Raw genomic sequence first — 18,621 nt, forward strand, 5'->3', positions numbered from 1 at the left:
CATCCTCTAAAGGTCCATGGACGCAAGGGAAACGGACAAGGCATGGTCACGATTTGAATTTGAGATTATTTAATAAAAAACATCGGCTGTCTAATTAGCAAAAGGGTACTTAGGTACTTCAGCGACTCGTCCCTCTCTTGACACATCGGCTGATTCTGAAATCAGGGCCTGCTTCCTGGAGTATTGCTGGAACTTCAAGGATTGGTAAACTTGACTCCTGCTGTGATGCTTGCCCCATGTTAGGAGCTCACGTGCAAATTTCTCCATGTCACCTGCCTGTTGAAGGCCCTCATCCCCTTGGAAAGGGAAGTCAGCAACAAGCAAGGGCTACCCCATCCACATTCTCCATTCCATTGTGCTTTCCCTGTTTCCGTACCTATCTGAAAAGGTATGTTCCCTCACCCTGGGGTCAGTCCAGTTGCCCCAAGTGGCCGGGAGAAATTTAACATCTGTCGGGCAAATATGAAACGGCCACTGGTAGCCACCCCTTCTGCCTGACTGGTAACGTAAAAAGATGGCCACTCAGGTTCTACTAAAGCTACTGAACAGCTAGTTATTCTATGCACCGTTGGCTTCACACACTGGAATGTTGACATATCATGTGCTGAAATATGGAAGTAGCTTATGATGCAAGCAAAAGATGGCGTCCCCTCGTCCCCCCAGCCCTGATGCAAATCCAACATGCTGTACAGTTTGTGATGACCATTTCTCACCGTACGGAAGGCGCCCAAGAAATATCTCTGGCTCTTCCGTCACTTTCTCATTTACAACCCAGTTTTGTGAACATCCACATTAAAAACCGTTTTTCTCGTGCATGCTCCCTCCCTCCCTCCCTCCCCCACCCAGGTCCTCCCCCCGGATGATCGTGACGACATCAGCCCAAACATACAAGTGGTACTTTTGTGGCCCCTGAGAAATGAGCTCCCAGGGACCTTAATGTGCTAGTACACATGAACGCTAATGCGACAGCTACGAGATGAATGTTCCTTGAGCATGGTGAGGTTTGTTTCAGGGTCGCTGTAATGTCTGGAGGCACCCCAAGGGAAGAGGTGCGTTGGTGAGTGGTGAGCTTATCTACAAAGCAGTTGAGGGAGATGGGGGGGGGATTGTGGCTCTGTCCCTTCCCCTTTGACTAAGCATGCCTCAAAGGAGAATCCTGTAGCAAAGGGGTCTGACAGGTCAAGATGGGAGCCATGAACTCAAAGCTGTGTGTGCAATGTCCCAGACAAACAGAAACACCTTTACACTCTTTCTTTGGTCCTCTTCCTCCTCTCCTCCTCCTCCCGTTATTGGGCTTCCACAGACTTAGGTTGCAGAGACTTCCTTGTGGCTGGAGAATCCTTGAAGACAAGATAAAGGAAGGTGACCCATTGTACTCTTTCCAAAGACTGGACAAGTGGTGGAGGGTGTGGAGGTGCACCACAGATGCCCATCGCAGGCACCCATGCATGATGTCCGTTCCCAGAATTGGTGGTGCGTTGGGTAGTAGGTGATGTGAAAGACCTCCACCCAGCAACCTGGGGAGCTGCTGCCCGTCTGAGTAGACAATACGGACCGTGATGGACCAAGGATCTGAGTCGTATAAGGCACGTTTGTGTGTTCACATGTATAGAATTTGGACAAGGATAGGTCTGCATGTCCGGTCCTCCCCTACTTCTGCTGGCCACAGAGTTTATTTCATGGCCTTTCTCTCAAGAGAACACACTTTGGATGCTCAGCCAGGCCTCAGAATGAAAACTGGCCATGAGTTATGTTCTTTTGCCTCCTTGACGGTTGCATGTTTCAAATCTACCACTAAATCTGCTTGTTTCATATCCAATATTTCCACCTTGGCCAACCTGCCCATCGGTGATGTGAATCACCAAAGCTACCCCACTGGCGGAGCGTGCATCTTCTGCTAACTGAGGAGTCTTGCTCGAGGGACAAGCTTTCCTCCACCAGAGCCAGGCTCCTTACTTGGGAGAAGGGAATCAGGACCCAGCCCCACATAAAGCCCCCACTTCTTGAAGCCTCCTCCAAGACAGGTGAAATGCTAAGAGGTTAAGCAGGCGGAAGCCCCAAGGAGAGGGGAAAGCATAATTCCCCACCACTGCCCACCCACACACATTGTGTTCAGGCAATGCCAATTAAACTGGATTCTGACACACTCCAGCATGTGGAGATGCCAAGACTCTTTCTCAATAATGCATCTCCATTCCACCATCTCTACGGGACTAGTTGCTACTGGAACTGCCTAGAAATGCTACGCTGATCCGGCGAGGTCTGTGTTCCTAATACAAATGGCCTAGCATTACAGCCTCCTAACTATCACAAGGGTTATGCGCACAGATTTTCAACCCAGCTCTTACCTTGAGTAGCAAACCCGACCCTGGGGGCGTGGTGGTTCTCCTGCTACTCCTCCACAGGGACAGCACAGTTCTCCTTGTTTTCTGATGGGATGGCGAGATAGTCGGTCCTGGAAGTCAATGTGGTGAGGTTAATGGAAGAAGGAACAAATCCACGCCCTCTTTTTTTAACAAAAAAGAAAGCAAAAAGAAGGTATAGTTCCCTAAGGAAAGGTTATAATTCATTAATATAGTGAATGTGCAGAGGGGCCCTAATTCAATAGCAGGTATTCTATAAAGGAGCTCGGAAGGACGCACAGCTACAAAAACCAACTGCATCTGTTCATGGTCCCCAAACAGGCTCTTTTGGAGCACTCTAATGGAGCTCCACACAGGGAGCTCCAGATGTGCAACAGAGCCTCCACAGATACGAAGGATCTCTTTCTCTCCCTCCTTCCCTCCCTCCCTCCCTCCCCCCCTCTCTGATTCTATTGATAACTTCATCCATTTCTGATGGGCCCACTTCTATTCTTTGATGTCCTTTCTGGAGCAGCAGTGGGTTTTTTTTTTTCACTCACGCATTTTCCTGGGCAGCCTCTTCGGCTTTGGAGACCTTCCTGTAGCAGTAAACCATTTCTATCAGGAGCCACAAGGTGAGGAAGACCAAGAGGATATACATCATGATCTCCGAAATGACCGATGTGAAGTCTTCTCCAGCTGCGGACAAAGAAAGAAGGTCTCCTTGAGGCATTCCAATAGCCGTATTGGCAAAACCGGGGATCTCTAGGGCAGCTATTCTCAGTGGGGCCATACAGGCCCCTGGGGGTCCCAGGAGCATTGGAAGGGGGCCACAGACTGGGAAATGTGAGAAGGGGAGCCCAAAAGGTTTGTGGGGAGGGGGCTGGTAAGTGAACCGATGAAATGCCCTTGTTTTCACGCATGGCATTATTCATTGCTAGAGTGTTTGATCCTCACCCAAGGAAAGCAAGAGAACACATGTCATCCACTCCTTTGTGTGCGTTTGAATGAATGCATTCAGGAAAAAAAGGAACACACATGCTTCTCTTGGTTGAATGTTCTAGAAATCTGTCTTGTGTATATATAAACAAGGTACGTCGAGCGTAATTATTTTACCTTAGGCCTTCTTTAGCCTAGCTCATTGTGCAAGTGGCCAGCCTACTGCGGGGGGCCCAGGAACCTGAGCAGCGCTCCTAAAAAGGCCCCCCAAATGCTGCTCTAGACCAAGACGACCCACTTTTCAGGCAGCCTAGTGATCCACCCCCAGCCTGTGTGGCTTTCTATATTTTTCGCCATTGAATTACTGTCATGCAGAAGCTGGGTGGCTGAGCGGGGGTGCCTCAATTTTCCTCCCTAAGTCAGTTCTGGAGACATTTTTATGCCGATCGATTCTCATGGAACAAACTGTGCCGGTGGCAAAGGGCCGGTGTCTTGTGTTCTAGAACGGAAAGAATGGACAGTCCAGGACGCCAGTAAACGGGGCATGGAATTTTTTGAGGCTGCCTTCAGTAATCGCACACCTAATGATGAAACGCACATTACAATCAGACGCTACTTAGGAGGGCTTGGACAATCAGGGTTCTGGAGACACAGCAAGGTGGTGAGGCGGCCAGACGGTCTCTTATGTATCGACTTCATCTAACTTGGTCTAAACGACTGTAATAAAGTTTGATTGGGCTGGGGAAGAGGGTGAGTTCAGGGAACCGCAAACAGGAAATGACAGAACTGAGGTTCTGTCATCCCTTAAAAGACCTCGCAACCTTTATTTATTTCCTTATTTCCTTTACACATCACCTTTCACCCCAATAGTTACCCAAAAGTAGCTCATGTCATTCTTCTCTTTACCCTCAAAACAACCCTGCGAGGACAGTTGGGCTGAGAGTCTGTGACTGGCCCGAGGTTACCCAGTGAGAGTCCATGGCAGAGTGGGGATTCGAATCTGGGTCTCCCAAATCAGGTAACACTCCAACCACTATGCCCCACTGTCTCTCCCCTCCAAATTGCCTGCTGGGATGAGCACTGTGGCCCAGGTCCCCTGCTGCTGAGAGTCAAAGACCCCAGTGTTTCTCCCCCAATTTTGAAACAGGGCAGACTCTCCTTTTGTATCCCGAGGCTCTCCCTGCCCCCGCATCTGCAGGCGTTCTAGGACAGGGGTGGCCAAAGTGTGGGCCTCCAGATGTCCATGGTCTACAGATGTCCATGCTGTCAGGGGCTCATGGTAATTGTAGTCCATGAACATCTGGAGAGCCACACTTTGGCCACCCTCGTTCTAAAATGTGCTGAAGCCAAGGAAACAAGGAGTGCCACTAGGCAATGGAGACCACCTGGGGTGGCAAGGGAAGGATGCAGGAAAGAAGGGATGCAGTTGTGGGAGAGAGAGAGACAATCATAAAGAAGCAGCACAGAGTAGAAGACTGAAGAGCAGAGAGCCTGTTACGGTCTTTGGTCGCCTCAGTCATCGTGTCTTTCAGCTCTTTTCTCTGGGGAACTTCTGCTGCTCTTGGCAGCCCATCAGAGAATACTCTGCTGCTGATCTCGTCCCCAGACGCCCCTGGGCCTGTTGACACCTTGCAATAAACATTGTGCCTAGCTAAGAACAGCTCCGGAGGGAGGGGGTGGCGGGAGGCGAGAGAGAGAGAGCAGAGCTCTGCCTCGGAACTAGCCTGGCCTGAATCCCGAGCCATGCTGACGGAAGACCTGCCAAATGGTCAGTTGGGGAGGAGAGGCTCCAAGACCCTCCTAAAGGAAAGGACAGAGATCCCCTGCTGGGAAATGAACAAAATGAAAAGCAAGAGCCTTAGAGGCTTGGCCCTGGGAGAAAGGGAGTTCATTTTATGACTTACCATTCTGACACCCATTTCTCTAGCCTGCTTGGATTCACAAATAACACATTACAGGGAGTGGAGGGAAGAAAGACTAGCTCATGGTGGCAGGGGATCATGGTAACTGTAGTCCATGGACATCTGGAGAGCCTCAGTTTGGACCAGAGGATGGTGCACAAAGGCCTGAAGCACTCCCAAGTCTACCCTGAAGGCAAAACTGAAATATGCACCAGTTGCTACATTCTGTGTAGAATCAGTCCAGCTCCCTTTGCTTGTTAGGCACAGGTGGCTTAAAGTTCTGCAGCTCATCCAGCAATGTTGGAATGAGTTAGTAAGGCCTGGACATTGTGGCGGGGTGGGGTGGGGCACTACATCACTCTATGTGGCTCCTTGAATGAGATGCCTCTCTTTGTGTTAACCAGGGACCTGCCCTCCGGCCCCTCCTCTCTCCACTTTGTCCTCTCAATCTCTCCACATGGCCTTTCATGGAGACACACATCCCTGCAGGCCTCTCCCGTGGATACAGTTCCCTCATACTCCCATGCACATGATGCCGGGCAAGTTGGCCTTCGGGCAAGAGGGAAAGCAGGCTTCCCTCTCTCTTTCTGACTGCAACCTGAATGTGAACTGGATCTCCTTGAATAAAATGGCTCTCCAGATTAAAGTCCACCACTCTTAACTACTATGCCAAGCTGTCTCTCAAGATCCCTCAGAACTAATGCTACAAGTCAATTCGGAGCCAACTCTGCAAGTCAATTCGGAGTTAACCCTACGAGTCAATTTGGAGCTACAAGTCAATTTGAAGCCAACTTTGCAAATCAATTCAGAGTTAACCCTACGAGTCAATTTGGAGCTAACTCTGCAAGTCAATTCAGAACAAACTTTACAAGTCAATTCAGAGCCAACTTTGCAAATCAATTTGGAGCTAACTCTACAAGTCAATTTGGAGCTATCTCTATGAATCGCTTCCTCCATACCCTCCTTCACGACTGTGAGACGGATCAGCGTGGAGGTGATGACGGTGTGGTGATGGATGTCGAAGTCAAACGTCCTGTTGACCTTACAGGTATAGACCCCTGAATCATTCAGGGAGACGTTCTGCACAGAGATGGACACATCCTGCATGTCTTTGCTCCCGTTCCACACCAGCCGCCCACTGAAGCGGGTCGGTGGCAGTATCGGCTGTTTCTCGTTCTCGTACACGTAAATCTGTAGGGACAGAACAAGGAAGAAGGCTGGTCAACCAAACTGTGACTAGCCTGAGATCCCCCGGCTGGCTGCGTGTGGAGGAGGAGTGGGGAATCAGACCTGGCTCTCCAAATTAGAGGTCTCCAGTCTTAACCACGACCCCGAGCTGTCTTGGTAGCCCTGACTTGACCAGGCAAGATAGAAATCTTGTGAGTTACCCGACAAGTTACTTACAAGGTCATCCTCTCCTTCTTCTTCAGGCCTATAGAACCATTCCACCACCGTATTGGCCATGACTTCTTCTCGTTTCATGCAGGAGATGCAAAGCAGTTTCATGCTATTTCCCTGGACTGTCTCCGTCTCGGATGGCACTTCAACACAGACTGCAGAACAGACACCCACTTGGGGGGTGGGGGTGGGGGTTGACAGAGCAGGCACCAGGGCACCAAAGGGGCAGCATACCAAGTGCATGTGTGAAGATGTGTGTGTGTGGCAGAGGGCCATTTCCATGTCAGGGAGCAGAAGACGGTCAACAAACACACAGGACAAAGGTAGAGGGACACAGAGAAGAATATGTTATTCAGGCCTCCTCCACTTCTCAGTGCAAACAAACCTTTTAAAGTCATGCCCAGCGTTCATTGAGAACAGATTAAATACCCGGATTTGCGAACGCTTCCCACTTCACAGGAATTTCCCTCCGTAATCCCTGTTTAATCATGTCGTGGCATGGAAACAGCTGGCCATTTTCAGATTTTGGAAGTGTTCCCTCCCTATCCCTCAGCACAGGGGTCCCAAGCTGACTTGGATGGAGCTTAATTTAATTGGGGCTAAAAGTGGAAGTGACATTTTCAAAATAGAATAATTTAACTGCCAGCGCACACGTGACGGGGAGTCAGCCGAGCAGAAGTTTTCTCAGGACTGGCTGACCCACACAATCAAATGGGAACTGTTCATAGGACACAAAGGAAGCAAGAAAAAGATTTGGGTTCAGTTTTGCACAGGGCGAGTGCAAACATTTTCAAATGCTCTGGAGACACCGGCTCAGTTACTGAGTGGTCACTTTTCTTTATATACATGCATACATTGTTCCATCACCCCCAAAAGAACACAGATCTTGATCTCACTCTTAAAATTCATTTCCCAGACTCCATATAGAGGAGTTCTTTGGTGGTTTTTTTCTGAGAGATCCCTGGAAATTGGAATGTTTGCAAAATTAAGTTATGATCATGGTCTCTCTCTCTCTCTCTCTTTCTCCGTCTCTCTGTCGCACACACACGCACACACACAGGGTACAGATCACCGCAACAGAGAATTCGGTATACTCTTAAGGTTGTGGTAGTGCTCAAAGCAAGGGGAGGGGGGCTTTGAAAATCACCTCTTTCAGACCTACAGACAAGTGATTGATCTTCTAAGACCCTTTTCATGCCACTATTCAACAGTGACAGTTCCTTGGTGCTACAGTGAAGTGTGCCAGCTGATTACCCAGCGAGGTGAAATCAAACAATAACATGATGTTCTTCCTGGAGCCAAGAGGCAGCCTCTTTAGCTTTCGCCATTTATAGTTAAGGAAATTCTTGCAAAGGTTCCTAAATATACCACTGAGACTCTCTCATTCAGTGGATGCCATTATGCCAGAACAGCTAATACGGAATTTGGGGGGGGGGGGGTGGAAGAAGGAAAACAGCCATTTTTAAAGAAAGCACAGCCCAACCAAGGCAAGGATTTTCAAGGTGGGGAGTGCAAAACCCGATTAAATGTCAGAAGTGGGAAATGCTCCAAGCCCCAAAGAGCACAGGATCTACTGATCCTGGCCCAAGAGCAACACTGTAATTGCATAATTGCTCCAAACTGCTTCCTATTAAGTCTCCTTGCAAACTGGACTCTCATAAATATGCTACTCTCCAATCAAGTGCACCCTTTTCCTGGCACTGTGATCTTTCCCAGTGCCCTCTGTATTGCCTTAAGTGATCCGACGTGATCTCTTGATTCAAGCAGGTAGATCACATCCACAGCTGAGGATGCCTCTTGTTTTGTTAAACATCTCCCCATCCCATCTCCTAAAATACAACTTCAATCCCCAGAAAGCAGCTTAAACAGTCTCCAGACTTCAAAATAAGAACAGTCAACCAACAACTACCCGGACGCCCACTTGCTTGAAAATAACTTCAAAGCGGCGTGTCCCTTAAATAGTATTTCACAGATTTAATTTTTTAAAGCCTGTCTAAAAAAAAAAAAAAATTGTCACTCAGATGGCAAGAATGCCAGGCAAAATTCCACGGGCTTCACTCAACCGCACGATATGCATTCATGCCCCTGCTTGCCCCTACACCTGCCCAAGCGGAATATTATAGCACACACACAAACAAGCACACACACACACCACTCAGCATGACAACCCTTAGCAAATGCACATCCAACAAGATCGCTGGTCCATTCCGACCCACCCCTTGGGAATCGGGGTCCAGGGGCAAAGCCCTCCCCATCCCACCCCCCTCCTGGCAGAGCAGCGCCGCGGGAGAAGGGAAGCAAGCGCCTACCCCACAAGACCACCAGGAGGGTGGAGGCGCCGGCCACCTTGGTCAGCGCAGCCATTACTCCGAGCGCGGCGGACGCGGTAGGCGGGCGCCCGGCTGCGGGGTGTCCGAGGCCGGCGGGGCAGCAGGATCGGGGCGCTCGGCCGGTGGGCTGGAGGCGGGGAAGAGGCGCGCCTGCGGAGGCGCCTGGGGCCGCTCGGCGCCTGGCTCTCGGGATCCCGCGGGAGCGGATTTCAGTACCATGGAGAGCGCCGCCCTCCTAGGACAGCTCCGCGCAGCGCGGCGAGGCAATGCGAGGCGAGGGCGCCGTCGGGGCTGGGCTGGGCCGGGCTCTTCCCCGCCTCCGCCCAGATGTTCCCCGCGGCCGCACCGCTGGAAGAGCAGGAGGCGGCGAGCGCGGCTCTCGGCCCGCCCTAAAGCCCCGGGGCACCTGCTCCGGAGTCGGCCGCCTCGAGGGAAGCGAGCCGATCGGAGCCGCGGGGACCTGTTACTCTGGGCGCGCCCCACGGAGGACAGAAAGGCGCTCGGATCCCGCGCAGGGGAGGCGCATCTTCCTGACAGCGCTCGCTTTCTCTCCGCGAAGGCCAACGCGAGCGAGCGAGCGAGGCCAACCTTCTTCGCGGCGATTGGATTGGGGGCAAGACCTCGAGTGAAGCATGCGCAGAGCTCTGCCTGCGTGCCAAAGGGAAGGGGCGGGGGGAGATGGGGTGGGCTTCTCCTAGGCTGCCTGGCCCGCCGTGCGGCCGACCTTCCTCCAGCGTCACGCCTTTCCGAAGGCAGGGCGGATCTACCCGCTCCCCACCCCCCCACCACGCAAAATGCAAGCGATCCTCAGCGACTAGAGGGAAAACGCCCCCCTTGGCAACCCAGCCCGACGAGAAAGCAAATTGCAGGATAGTGGGAGGAGAGCAGCTGCCCCCTCCCCCAATTCCCTCTCCAGAGCACAAAGCCCTGGCCTGTCTCAAGCGCTAAACCGGGGTGAGGGGGGGGGTATTTTTTGCCCTCTCCCGGTAGATTCCAGAGGTCAAGCATCCTAGTTGGAGTTTTGCCAGACCCGGGAGGGGTGGTGAATGATTGACCTTAACCCAGCCATTTGGACCGCTCCAAAGGTCATGTTTGCCACAGCTCTTTTGGAGGGCCTGAGAAGATCTCCTGCGTTGGACCTGGGCCCAGAAGGTTAGGGGCAGGAGCCAGACGATGGCTCTCGGTCGCCACAATATTCACTGCACAGATCTCCAGCTCTGTCGGATGCTCAAAGTCTGAAAGCTCTTCCAGAGCTCTTGCAATACCGTTTTCCCACAGCCAAGTAAAACCCTGTTTCATGAGGCCTTAAAGACCTGAGGAATATCAACATTTCTGCACAGAATTCTGGCTCGTATGGAGTAGATCTGAATCAAGCCCCATCTGCCCTGTGGTTTGTCAATCTTTGGAATACACTGTGCCTTTCTTCCTGTTTTTTTTTAATTGGGGGGGGGGGTCTCTCCCACCAGCTTATGGCACCCCTGAGGGGTTTTCAAGACAAGGGGTGAGCAGAGATGGTTTGCCATTGCCTTCCTCTACACCAGGGGTAGTCAAACTGTGGCCCTCCAGATGTCCATAGACCACAATTCCCAGAAGCCCCTGCCAGCGAATGCTGGCAGGGGCTCCTGGGAATTGTAGTCCATGGACATCTGGAGGGCCGCAGTTTGACTACCCCTGCTCTACACAGTGACCCTTGGACTTCCTCCGTGGTCTCTCATCCAAATGCTAACCAGAGCTGATCCTGCTTAGCTTCTGGGATCTGATGAGATTTGGCTAGCCGGGGCCGTCCAGGGTGTAGTCTGCACGGGGCTTTTTCCAGTTCGAAGGTTTGCTCTCTAGAGCCAGATGCAGGGCCCCAGAGAGCAAACCCTCTGGGACGTGGCAAATCAGTCGAGTCAGCAGAATATGGAAAAATTGCTGCAAGCACAAGCCCCTTATAGTCCAGAGTCAGCAAAGAGGGTTTACACAACAGTCTGTGATTAAGAGGAGGCTTAGCTTGATCCTGCTGACTCGGCTTTTACAAATGGCCCGGTTGCACTCCCATTTACAAGATGGTTCATCCATCAGACATGTGGCCCAGATTTGTCCCGCTGGAGGAAACGGCCCATTCCTTCAAACTCCAGGGTCTAGCAAGGCAGTGGGAAGAGGCGGACAAAACGTACCATGCTCTAGGCATGTCTCCTGCTAGCAAAGTTCAACAGGAGTTGTCTTACGCTGGCAGGACAAGCAAGGGGCAACTCTAGCATCAAGCTTATTTGATGTTCTGAACTGATGAATCAAGCCAGGATTCGTCTAAAGCACATGCAGTCTGCTTTCCTGCAGAACATAAATCTTGGAAGTAATCTCCAACTCAGGCAGCCGCTGTCAGTTGAGAGATCAGAAAACTGGCAAGTCTGGCTCTCATCCATATTGGGGGTGCACAAAGTGTTGTCAAGCTGCAGCCAACTTATGGTGACCCCAGCAAAGGGCTTTCAAGAGAAAGCAGAGAAGCAGAGGTGCTTGGCCATGACCTTCTTCTGCAGAGCCTCCCTTGGTGGTCTCCCTTTCATGTCTTGACCCTGCTTAGCTTCCAACATATGGTGATCCCAGCAAGGGGTTTCCAAGGCAAGGGTGCTTGGCCATCGCCTTCCTCTGAAGAGCCTTCCTTGGTGGTCTCCCTTCCAAGTACCACCCCTACGTCGCTTCCAAAGCCTGATGAAATCTGACTATAGCAGGCTGCCTTCCCCTCTCCGCATCCTCATTCAACCATGGATATCCACCCAACACTGCCTTCTTCTCGCGAGCCTCATCACAGCTTCCTTCACTTCTCAATAGTCTGAAACACCAACAAAACAGCGCCCTAACCTGAACCCCTCCCTGGTAGCTGCCACAGACAACCTAGCTACAGGAACAATGACAATCCCCCCCCCCCCGCCCTGCCCTGCCCTGCCCTGCCCTGCCCTGCCCCTACAAGGTGGAAGGACTTATACCAAATGGAAAAGCAGCAGGCTCGATGGAGTGTCGATTAAAGAGAGTCCATGCTGCAGTGCCAGCCATTTCTTAATGAAGAGCGTTATATATATGGGCCAGTGTAATAGCTTTTCCCTGCTCAAAGTTCAGGCTCTGTAAGTGCAGACCTCTGGAACACTCTGGCCAGCAGAAATGAAAGTTGCAATATACCCAAAGTGCGGTTGCTATAATTTCAAAGGCGCGCTTGACTCCACAGGGACACGTCCTGTTCCATACGCCTTAGCGTTCCCTGTGCCTCAATGCAAGAAGGCAAAACAGAAGTCTTATAATGGTCCCCACTGACGCCTATACCATGCAGCTAATGCTCCGGCACAGAGATCAAGTGCGTGCCCACTTCACTAATGCAACACATTAGAAATGCGGGAGATGCATTGCCATGAGTTCATCTCAGGCACGTGCAGATAAATAGCCCTAGACCTCGATCACAACAGAGACAACCATATATACCCGTACTGGATTTCAACTCAACGGCTATTTCCAATTGTGGGTTTAACTGCAGGAAAGCCATCAGATCAGTGGGGAGTGACTTGGGGTCCACTTGCCATGTTGATGAGTGACTGACGCAGCTGGGTGGGCAGTTATGTGTCTACCAAACTAACTGGGGTCTCAACCATGATGTGCTTCTGTTAGACTCCCCCACTGAGAGTCGGTGTGGTGTTGCCGTTAAGAGCAGCAGCCTCTCATCTGGAGAACTGGGGTAGGCTCCCCTCTCCTCCTTCCCATGCAGCCAGCTGGGTGACCTTGAGCCAGTCCCAGTTCCCTCAGAGCTCTCTCAGGCTCACCTACTTCATAGGGTAAGGAGAGGAAGAGAAGGCAATTTTCAGCCATTTTGAGACATGCCTTTTGGATAACCCTGGGCCAGCCATGATTCTCTTGGAGCTCTCTCAGTAGCACCAACTCACAAGGTGTCTGTTGTGGGGAGAGGAAAGGAAGGGAATTGCAAGCCAATTTGGAGAAGAAGAAGAATTGGTTTTATTCCCTGTTCTTCACTACCTGAAAAAGTCTCAAAGCAGTTTACAATGTTGTCTCCTGGTTCTGGGATTCGGTGGTTGAATGTGGAGGTTCTCCTAAATTACCATGGCCAGTCATGAATCTAGACATGTCCTCCATGAATTTCTTTAATCCAGGCTTTCTCAACCAGGGTTCTGTGAAACCCTGTGGTTTCTTGATAGCTCTGGAAGAGTTTCCCGGATGGTTGAAAGTTAATTGTTTTTTAAAAATAATCTGTTATTAAAAAAATGTTAAACATCTGTTGGGTGACGTGACCATATACGGTCATGTCAACCCATCCACCCATCCCAAAATGGCTACTGATGGGCCTGGAGGGGGGGGGAAGGGGTGGGGCCCAGGGTGGCATGGACACAGCTCTGCTTCCCAACCAAATTCTGCATGGTCACACTACTTCTGGGGTTTCTCGAAGCCTGAAGAACATTTCAGGGGTTCCTCAATAGTTAAAAAAAGTTGCAAAAAGCTGGTCTAATCCCTTTTTATAGCTGTTTATGCCTGGGGCTGTCACTCCATCCTCTGGCAGCCACTTCTGCGTGGCCCTTCTTGTGACTTTAGGTTGAGTAAATCAGGGTAGTCAACCTGTGGTCCACCAGATGTTCGTGGACTACAATTCCCATGAGCCCCTGCCAGCGAACGCTGGCAGGGGCTCATGGGAATTGTAGTCCACGAACATCTGGAGGACCACAGGTTGACTACCCCTGGAGTAAATGATAGAAAAACTGCAGCCTTCATGCCCAGGGACTGATATTCCCATCACTCACCCCAGTGTCTCAGTACCAATGCTATTCTGAACACTCTCAAATATCCCATCTTCCAACTCAGCACCACAATTTGCACAGCATTGCTAAGTGGTAGGGACATGGGTGGCCTCTCTTCTCTTCTTCTTCTTGCCCCCCTCCCCCCAAACATCAATACCTGCCAAGGCAGCAAAGGCGTATTTCCAGATTTGGAAGGCCACTATTCCAACCTGAAGATGGGTCCCACCTTCCCTCTGGCCTGCTGACATCCACTAAGTGAGAAATGGCTGTACTTTTAAACCAGACTTCATTTCTCCAGCCTTCACTGCTCTCCTTTAACAGTGGTCTTTTGGGGATAAAGGAGAGAAGCGCACCTCTTCAGTTTGGTGTAGTGGTTAGGAGTGCGGACTTCTAAACTGGCATGCCGGGTTCGATTCTGCGCTCCCCACATGCAGCCAGCTGGGTGACCTTGGGCTCGACATGGCACTGATAAAGCTGTTCTGACCGGGCAGTGATATCAGGGCTTTCCTCAGCCTCCCCTCCCTCACAGGGTGTCTGTTGTGGGAAGAGGAAAGGGAAGGCGACTGTAAGCCGCTTTGAGCCTCCTTCGGGTAGGGAAAAGCGGCAATAAGAACCATCTTCTTCTTCTTCTTCTTCTTCTTCTTCTTCTTCTTCTTCTTCTTCGTCTTCTTCTTCTCTTCTTCTTCTTCTTCTCTTCTTCTTCTTCTTCTTCTTCTTCTCTTCTTCTTCTCCTCTCTCCTCTCCTCTCCTCCTCCTCCTCCTCCTCCTCCTCCTCCTCCTCCTCCTCCTCCTCCTCCTCCTCAAAGGGAAGTTCTCTGTAACCACTGAAGTTCTCTGTGACCCCGAAGTTCTCTGTCACCCCCAGAGACTCAGATCTCTTCAGCCCTCCGGGCAGAGCGGAGGGAGCCTGAAAACAGTGATGGATATGAATTCTGAATGCTACGGTGAACAGAACTGCATCCCGCGCAGGGGTTGCCATGGCAACCGGCACAGCCGGAGCAATACCGGCCCTAAAAAAAATAATAATAAAGGCCTGACAGTTTTGATATCAGAACAAGGAAGATGAGAGATAAAGAGAAGAGGCACCGTCAACAACCCCTGATCGCTCAAGCAATGCCCCTCTAAACGGGGGATTTGGGTGGGAAATGCAGAGAGAATGTGGCCAAAATGCCTCGAGCATGCCAGCAATGGCAGAAATGTGCTTCGTTGTCCAAAGGCAATAGCACATGCTATTCCATGCATGGTTTTCATTGGCCTGCCATGGGATGAAAGGGACCTGGAGTTATCGGCAGCTGCTCGCTGTCCATCCTGCGTCCCTTGTTAGATTTTGATGTGGTGAAATCCAAGTCACAAGAAGGTCTGGCATGCCGTTTGTTTTCCAGCCGGGATCTCGAGGGGCTAAAAGAGCACAAGGTCTGCCATACAAAGAGGCCAGAAGGACAGCCAAGAAGGAAAGGACACTCCCACAACCTCATTTTTGGTATTGTTTGCAACAGACACTTCAGGGGAAATCTGTCGCTGCAGAGTGACTGGTCTTTGCTGAAGAGACAAGAAAACTTCACCACTGTCAACTTACATGTTGTCTGTGTTACTGAGTCAAAGAATAAAGACTCTAACGATGAATCTGATTATTGCACTTGGTAAAGGTGTCCCCTGTGCAAGCACCGAGTCACGTCTGACCCTTCGGGTGACGCCCTCTAGCATTTTCTTGGCAGACTCAATATGGGGTGGTTTGCCAGTGCCTTCCCCAGTCATTACCGTTTACCCCCCAGCAAGCTGGGTACTCATTTACCAACCTTGGAAGGATGGAAGGCTGAGTCAACCTTGAGCCGGCTGCTGGATTGAACTCCCAGCCTCATGGTCATAGCTTCAGACGGCATGTCGGCTTCCTTACCACCTTGCGCCACAAGAAGCACTTGGGTTTATATGTCAATTGTACTGTACCTTCCCGTCCTTTTGTTTGTACAGCTGATCTAGGACGAGTCAGCTTCAAATATGTGCAAGGCCCCCCATTGCAGCCTGCCCCACCCAGCAGGCATAAAGCTTAAATCCTTTGGAAGAGTCTAATTCAAACCAACTGTGCAGAGACATGTACACGGCCAGGAAGCTGTCCCGAGAACATCTCACATTCCCTCCAACAATGGCCCACGCTTCCGCCAGGGAGGACTGCCACCGACTACTTTGTGCTCCAGAAAACTGTGGGCATGATTTTGGAGGCCTCAGCTGCCAAAAGTAAAGGCCAAGAAGTCTGTGCATGGCTCTGATGGTCCTCTCTACTTGTGAAGACAGATGGGCTGCTGGATTTTCTCCAGAACTTACGCTTAGCTTGCTTCAGTTCTTTTTAGTTCTTGACATTTCAAAGTTCAGTTCCAGCTCCATGAGATGCCCTCTAGCAGAGCTGGTGTGGGCTGGGTCTTGTGTTCTCTGTGTGCTGGGATCTAGTGGTGTTTATCACTGGGGAGGGGAATAGACCCACCTTGGAAGCCTTGATTACAGGAGGTAACCTTTGGGAGCTGGGGAGTCATGAGGAACTTTTGCCCATTGTTCCAGGAAAGCAGAAGGACATCTGCCCCTGTCCTGCTCGGGCTGTGTGAAGATGCTTTCCTCATTCCCTGTTGCTTGGGGAAGGACTGTAGGCCGGTGGTAAAGCATCTGCCTTCCATGCACAGGGGCGCAGGTTCAATCCCCGCATCTCCAGTTAAAGGATCTGCAACAGGTGATGTGAAAGACCTTAGCTAGTATGAGTAGACAATACTTTGATGGATCAAGAGTCTGATTCAGTAGAAGGCAGCCAGAATAGGGCTCCTGCAGAAGATCCCAGATTCAGCCTCGCCAGTTAAAAGGATCAGACAGTAGAAGACAGGAAATTGCCTGTGGGCAGCACATGACACAGCATAGAGGCCCTAGGAGAACTGCCTTGGTGGACTGTTCAGCCTGGAAAAGAGGAGGCTGAGAGGGGACATGATGGCTGTCGTTAAATATTTGAAAGGTTGTCACTTGGAGGAGGGCAGGGAAAGGTTCCTGTTGGCAGCAGAGGGCAGGACCCGTAGTAATGGGTTTAAACTACATGGAGAACAATATCAGATGGGTAGCAGGAAAAAGTTTTTCCACAACCGGAGTAGTTCAGCAGTGGGATTGGCTTTTTAAGGAGGTGAGGAGCTCCCCCTCACTGGCAGTCTTCAAGCAGCAGCTGGACAGATTCTTATCCTAGAGACCTGGTTTGGTCTAGTGGTTAAGACTTCTAATCTGGCATGCAGGGTTCGATTCTGCACTCCCCCACATGCAAGTGACCTTGGGCTCCCCACGGCGCTGATAAAACTGTTTTGACCGAGCAGTGATATCAGGGCTCTCTCAGCCTCACCCACCTCACAGGGTGTCTGTTGTGGTGAGAGGAAAGGGAAGGCGACTGTAAGCCGCTTTGAGCCTCCTTTGGGTAGAGAAAAGCGGCATATAAGAACCAACTCTTCTTCTCCAGTAATCTCAGGGCTCTCTCAGTCTTACCCACCTCACAGGGTGTCTGTTGTGGGGAGAGGAAGGGAAGGTGACTGTAAGCCACTTTTAGACTCCTTTGGGTAGAAAAAAGTGGCATATAAGAACCAACTCTTTTTTCTTATTGAGGCTGATCCTACACTGAGCAGGGGGTTGGATGGCCCCTTCCAACTGTAGGATTCTATGATTCTGTGACTTACTAGGGCAGAAAGGCAGAGTAAAACCGTTAAAGGAATAAAAATAACATGCTCTACGCAGGGCTACCTTGAGGATTCCTGGGGAGCCAGAACACAGCTGCCAGGTTGTCCTGGTCAGCGCATTTAATACCTATCCTATGGGTTATTTGGCTTCATGTTTGGGGGGAAACTTGCCCCCTGGTCATTGAGAAATTAAACTGAATGAAGGTTGGGAACCTATTCCATGGAAAATGATCTCAAGGAGAACTCAGCTGGAGAAAAGTGATAAACACGGCTGGGAGCTCTACGTCTCTTCCAAGGGTCCCCTAAGACCCTAAGGACATACCTTGCAACAGGAACTTAAACCTCTTTGCAACAGTAAACAGAAGAGACAGGAAGGAAAGCCCGGAACAGATGCTACGATTTTGACCATGAGAAAATTCTCTTGTATTTACTCAAAAAGAAGGTTGTCCTAAATGTAAGACAATTCTGCCCCTCCCCACAGTTTTTATACACAGAAAATTATAATGAACATTACTGGAACCTGGAGACTCCTTTGGGCAGTGAAAAGTACGGTATAAAAGCCCAATTCTTCTTCTTCTGTATATGAATGTAAAAAGCCTCCCCTCCCCCCTCTTAGGATGGCAAACCTAGAGATTAAAAAAACCAGTCTTGCATTAGCGGAAATACAGTCCTTCTATGCATCTGAAGACGTGTGCACACACATGAAAGCTTATACCTTGAATAAAGATTAGAGTCTGGTGGCCCCTTTAAGACCAACCCGGTTTTATTCTAGGTGTAAGGTTTGTGGGCATGCAGGCTTCTTCAGATCCCTATGCAAAGTGACATTTAGCATTTGGCCACAGGGGGGCAACCCAGAGAAGCAAGACGGGCTCTGAAGGAGGTGCCGAAGGTTTTCTTGCAGGTGGTGGAAGTCACAATGTTGGAGAGAGGGGGAAAAAGAAATGGTCAGGAAGAAGGGCTTGGATCAGTAACCTCCGCTTTCTAGAAGTCTCCTTGAGAGTTTATTGGATCCCTCCCACCAGGCCTTTAAAAAGTAAGAATGGGCTAGTAAATGCAAAGGTAGCCAAGATGTGTTTCAGTGTTTCATTGATGGAAACAGGTTTACACTTAGTGAAGATCCCCAACTCATCCTCCACATGCAGCCAGCTGCTTGCCTTTGGGCCCATCACAGTTCTCTCAGAGCTCTCTCAGCCTCACCTACCTCATAGGGTGGCTGTTGTGGGGAAAGGAAGGGAAGGCAATTGCAAGCC

General features: G+C 50.5%; 1 protein-coding gene across 1 annotated transcript; it reads right to left on the reverse strand.

The window, feature by feature from the left end:
• Nucleotides 1–847: 847 nt before the first annotated feature.
• Nucleotides 848–9,541, reverse strand: SCN3B (sodium voltage-gated channel beta subunit 3). Its single transcript, XM_077306064.1, has 6 exons — nt 8,890–9,541; nt 6,587–6,753; nt 6,142–6,373; nt 2,903–3,041; nt 2,349–2,455; nt 848–1,340 (listed from the first exon to the last, which is right to left on the reverse strand). The coding sequence occupies exons 1-5, from the start codon at nt 8,942–8,944 to the stop codon at nt 2,392–2,394; spliced, it is 657 nt and encodes a 218-aa protein (XP_077162179.1). The 5' UTR covers nt 8,945–9,541; the 3' UTR covers nt 848–1,340; nt 2,349–2,391.
• Between the last annotated feature and the right edge of the window lie 9,080 nt (nt 9,542–18,621).

Source organism: Paroedura picta, chromosome 12, assembly GCF_049243985.1.
Source record: "Paroedura picta isolate Pp20150507F chromosome 12, Ppicta_v3.0, whole genome shotgun sequence".
In the NCBI taxonomy this organism is placed as follows: domain Eukaryota; kingdom Metazoa; phylum Chordata; class Lepidosauria; order Squamata; family Gekkonidae; genus Paroedura; species Paroedura picta.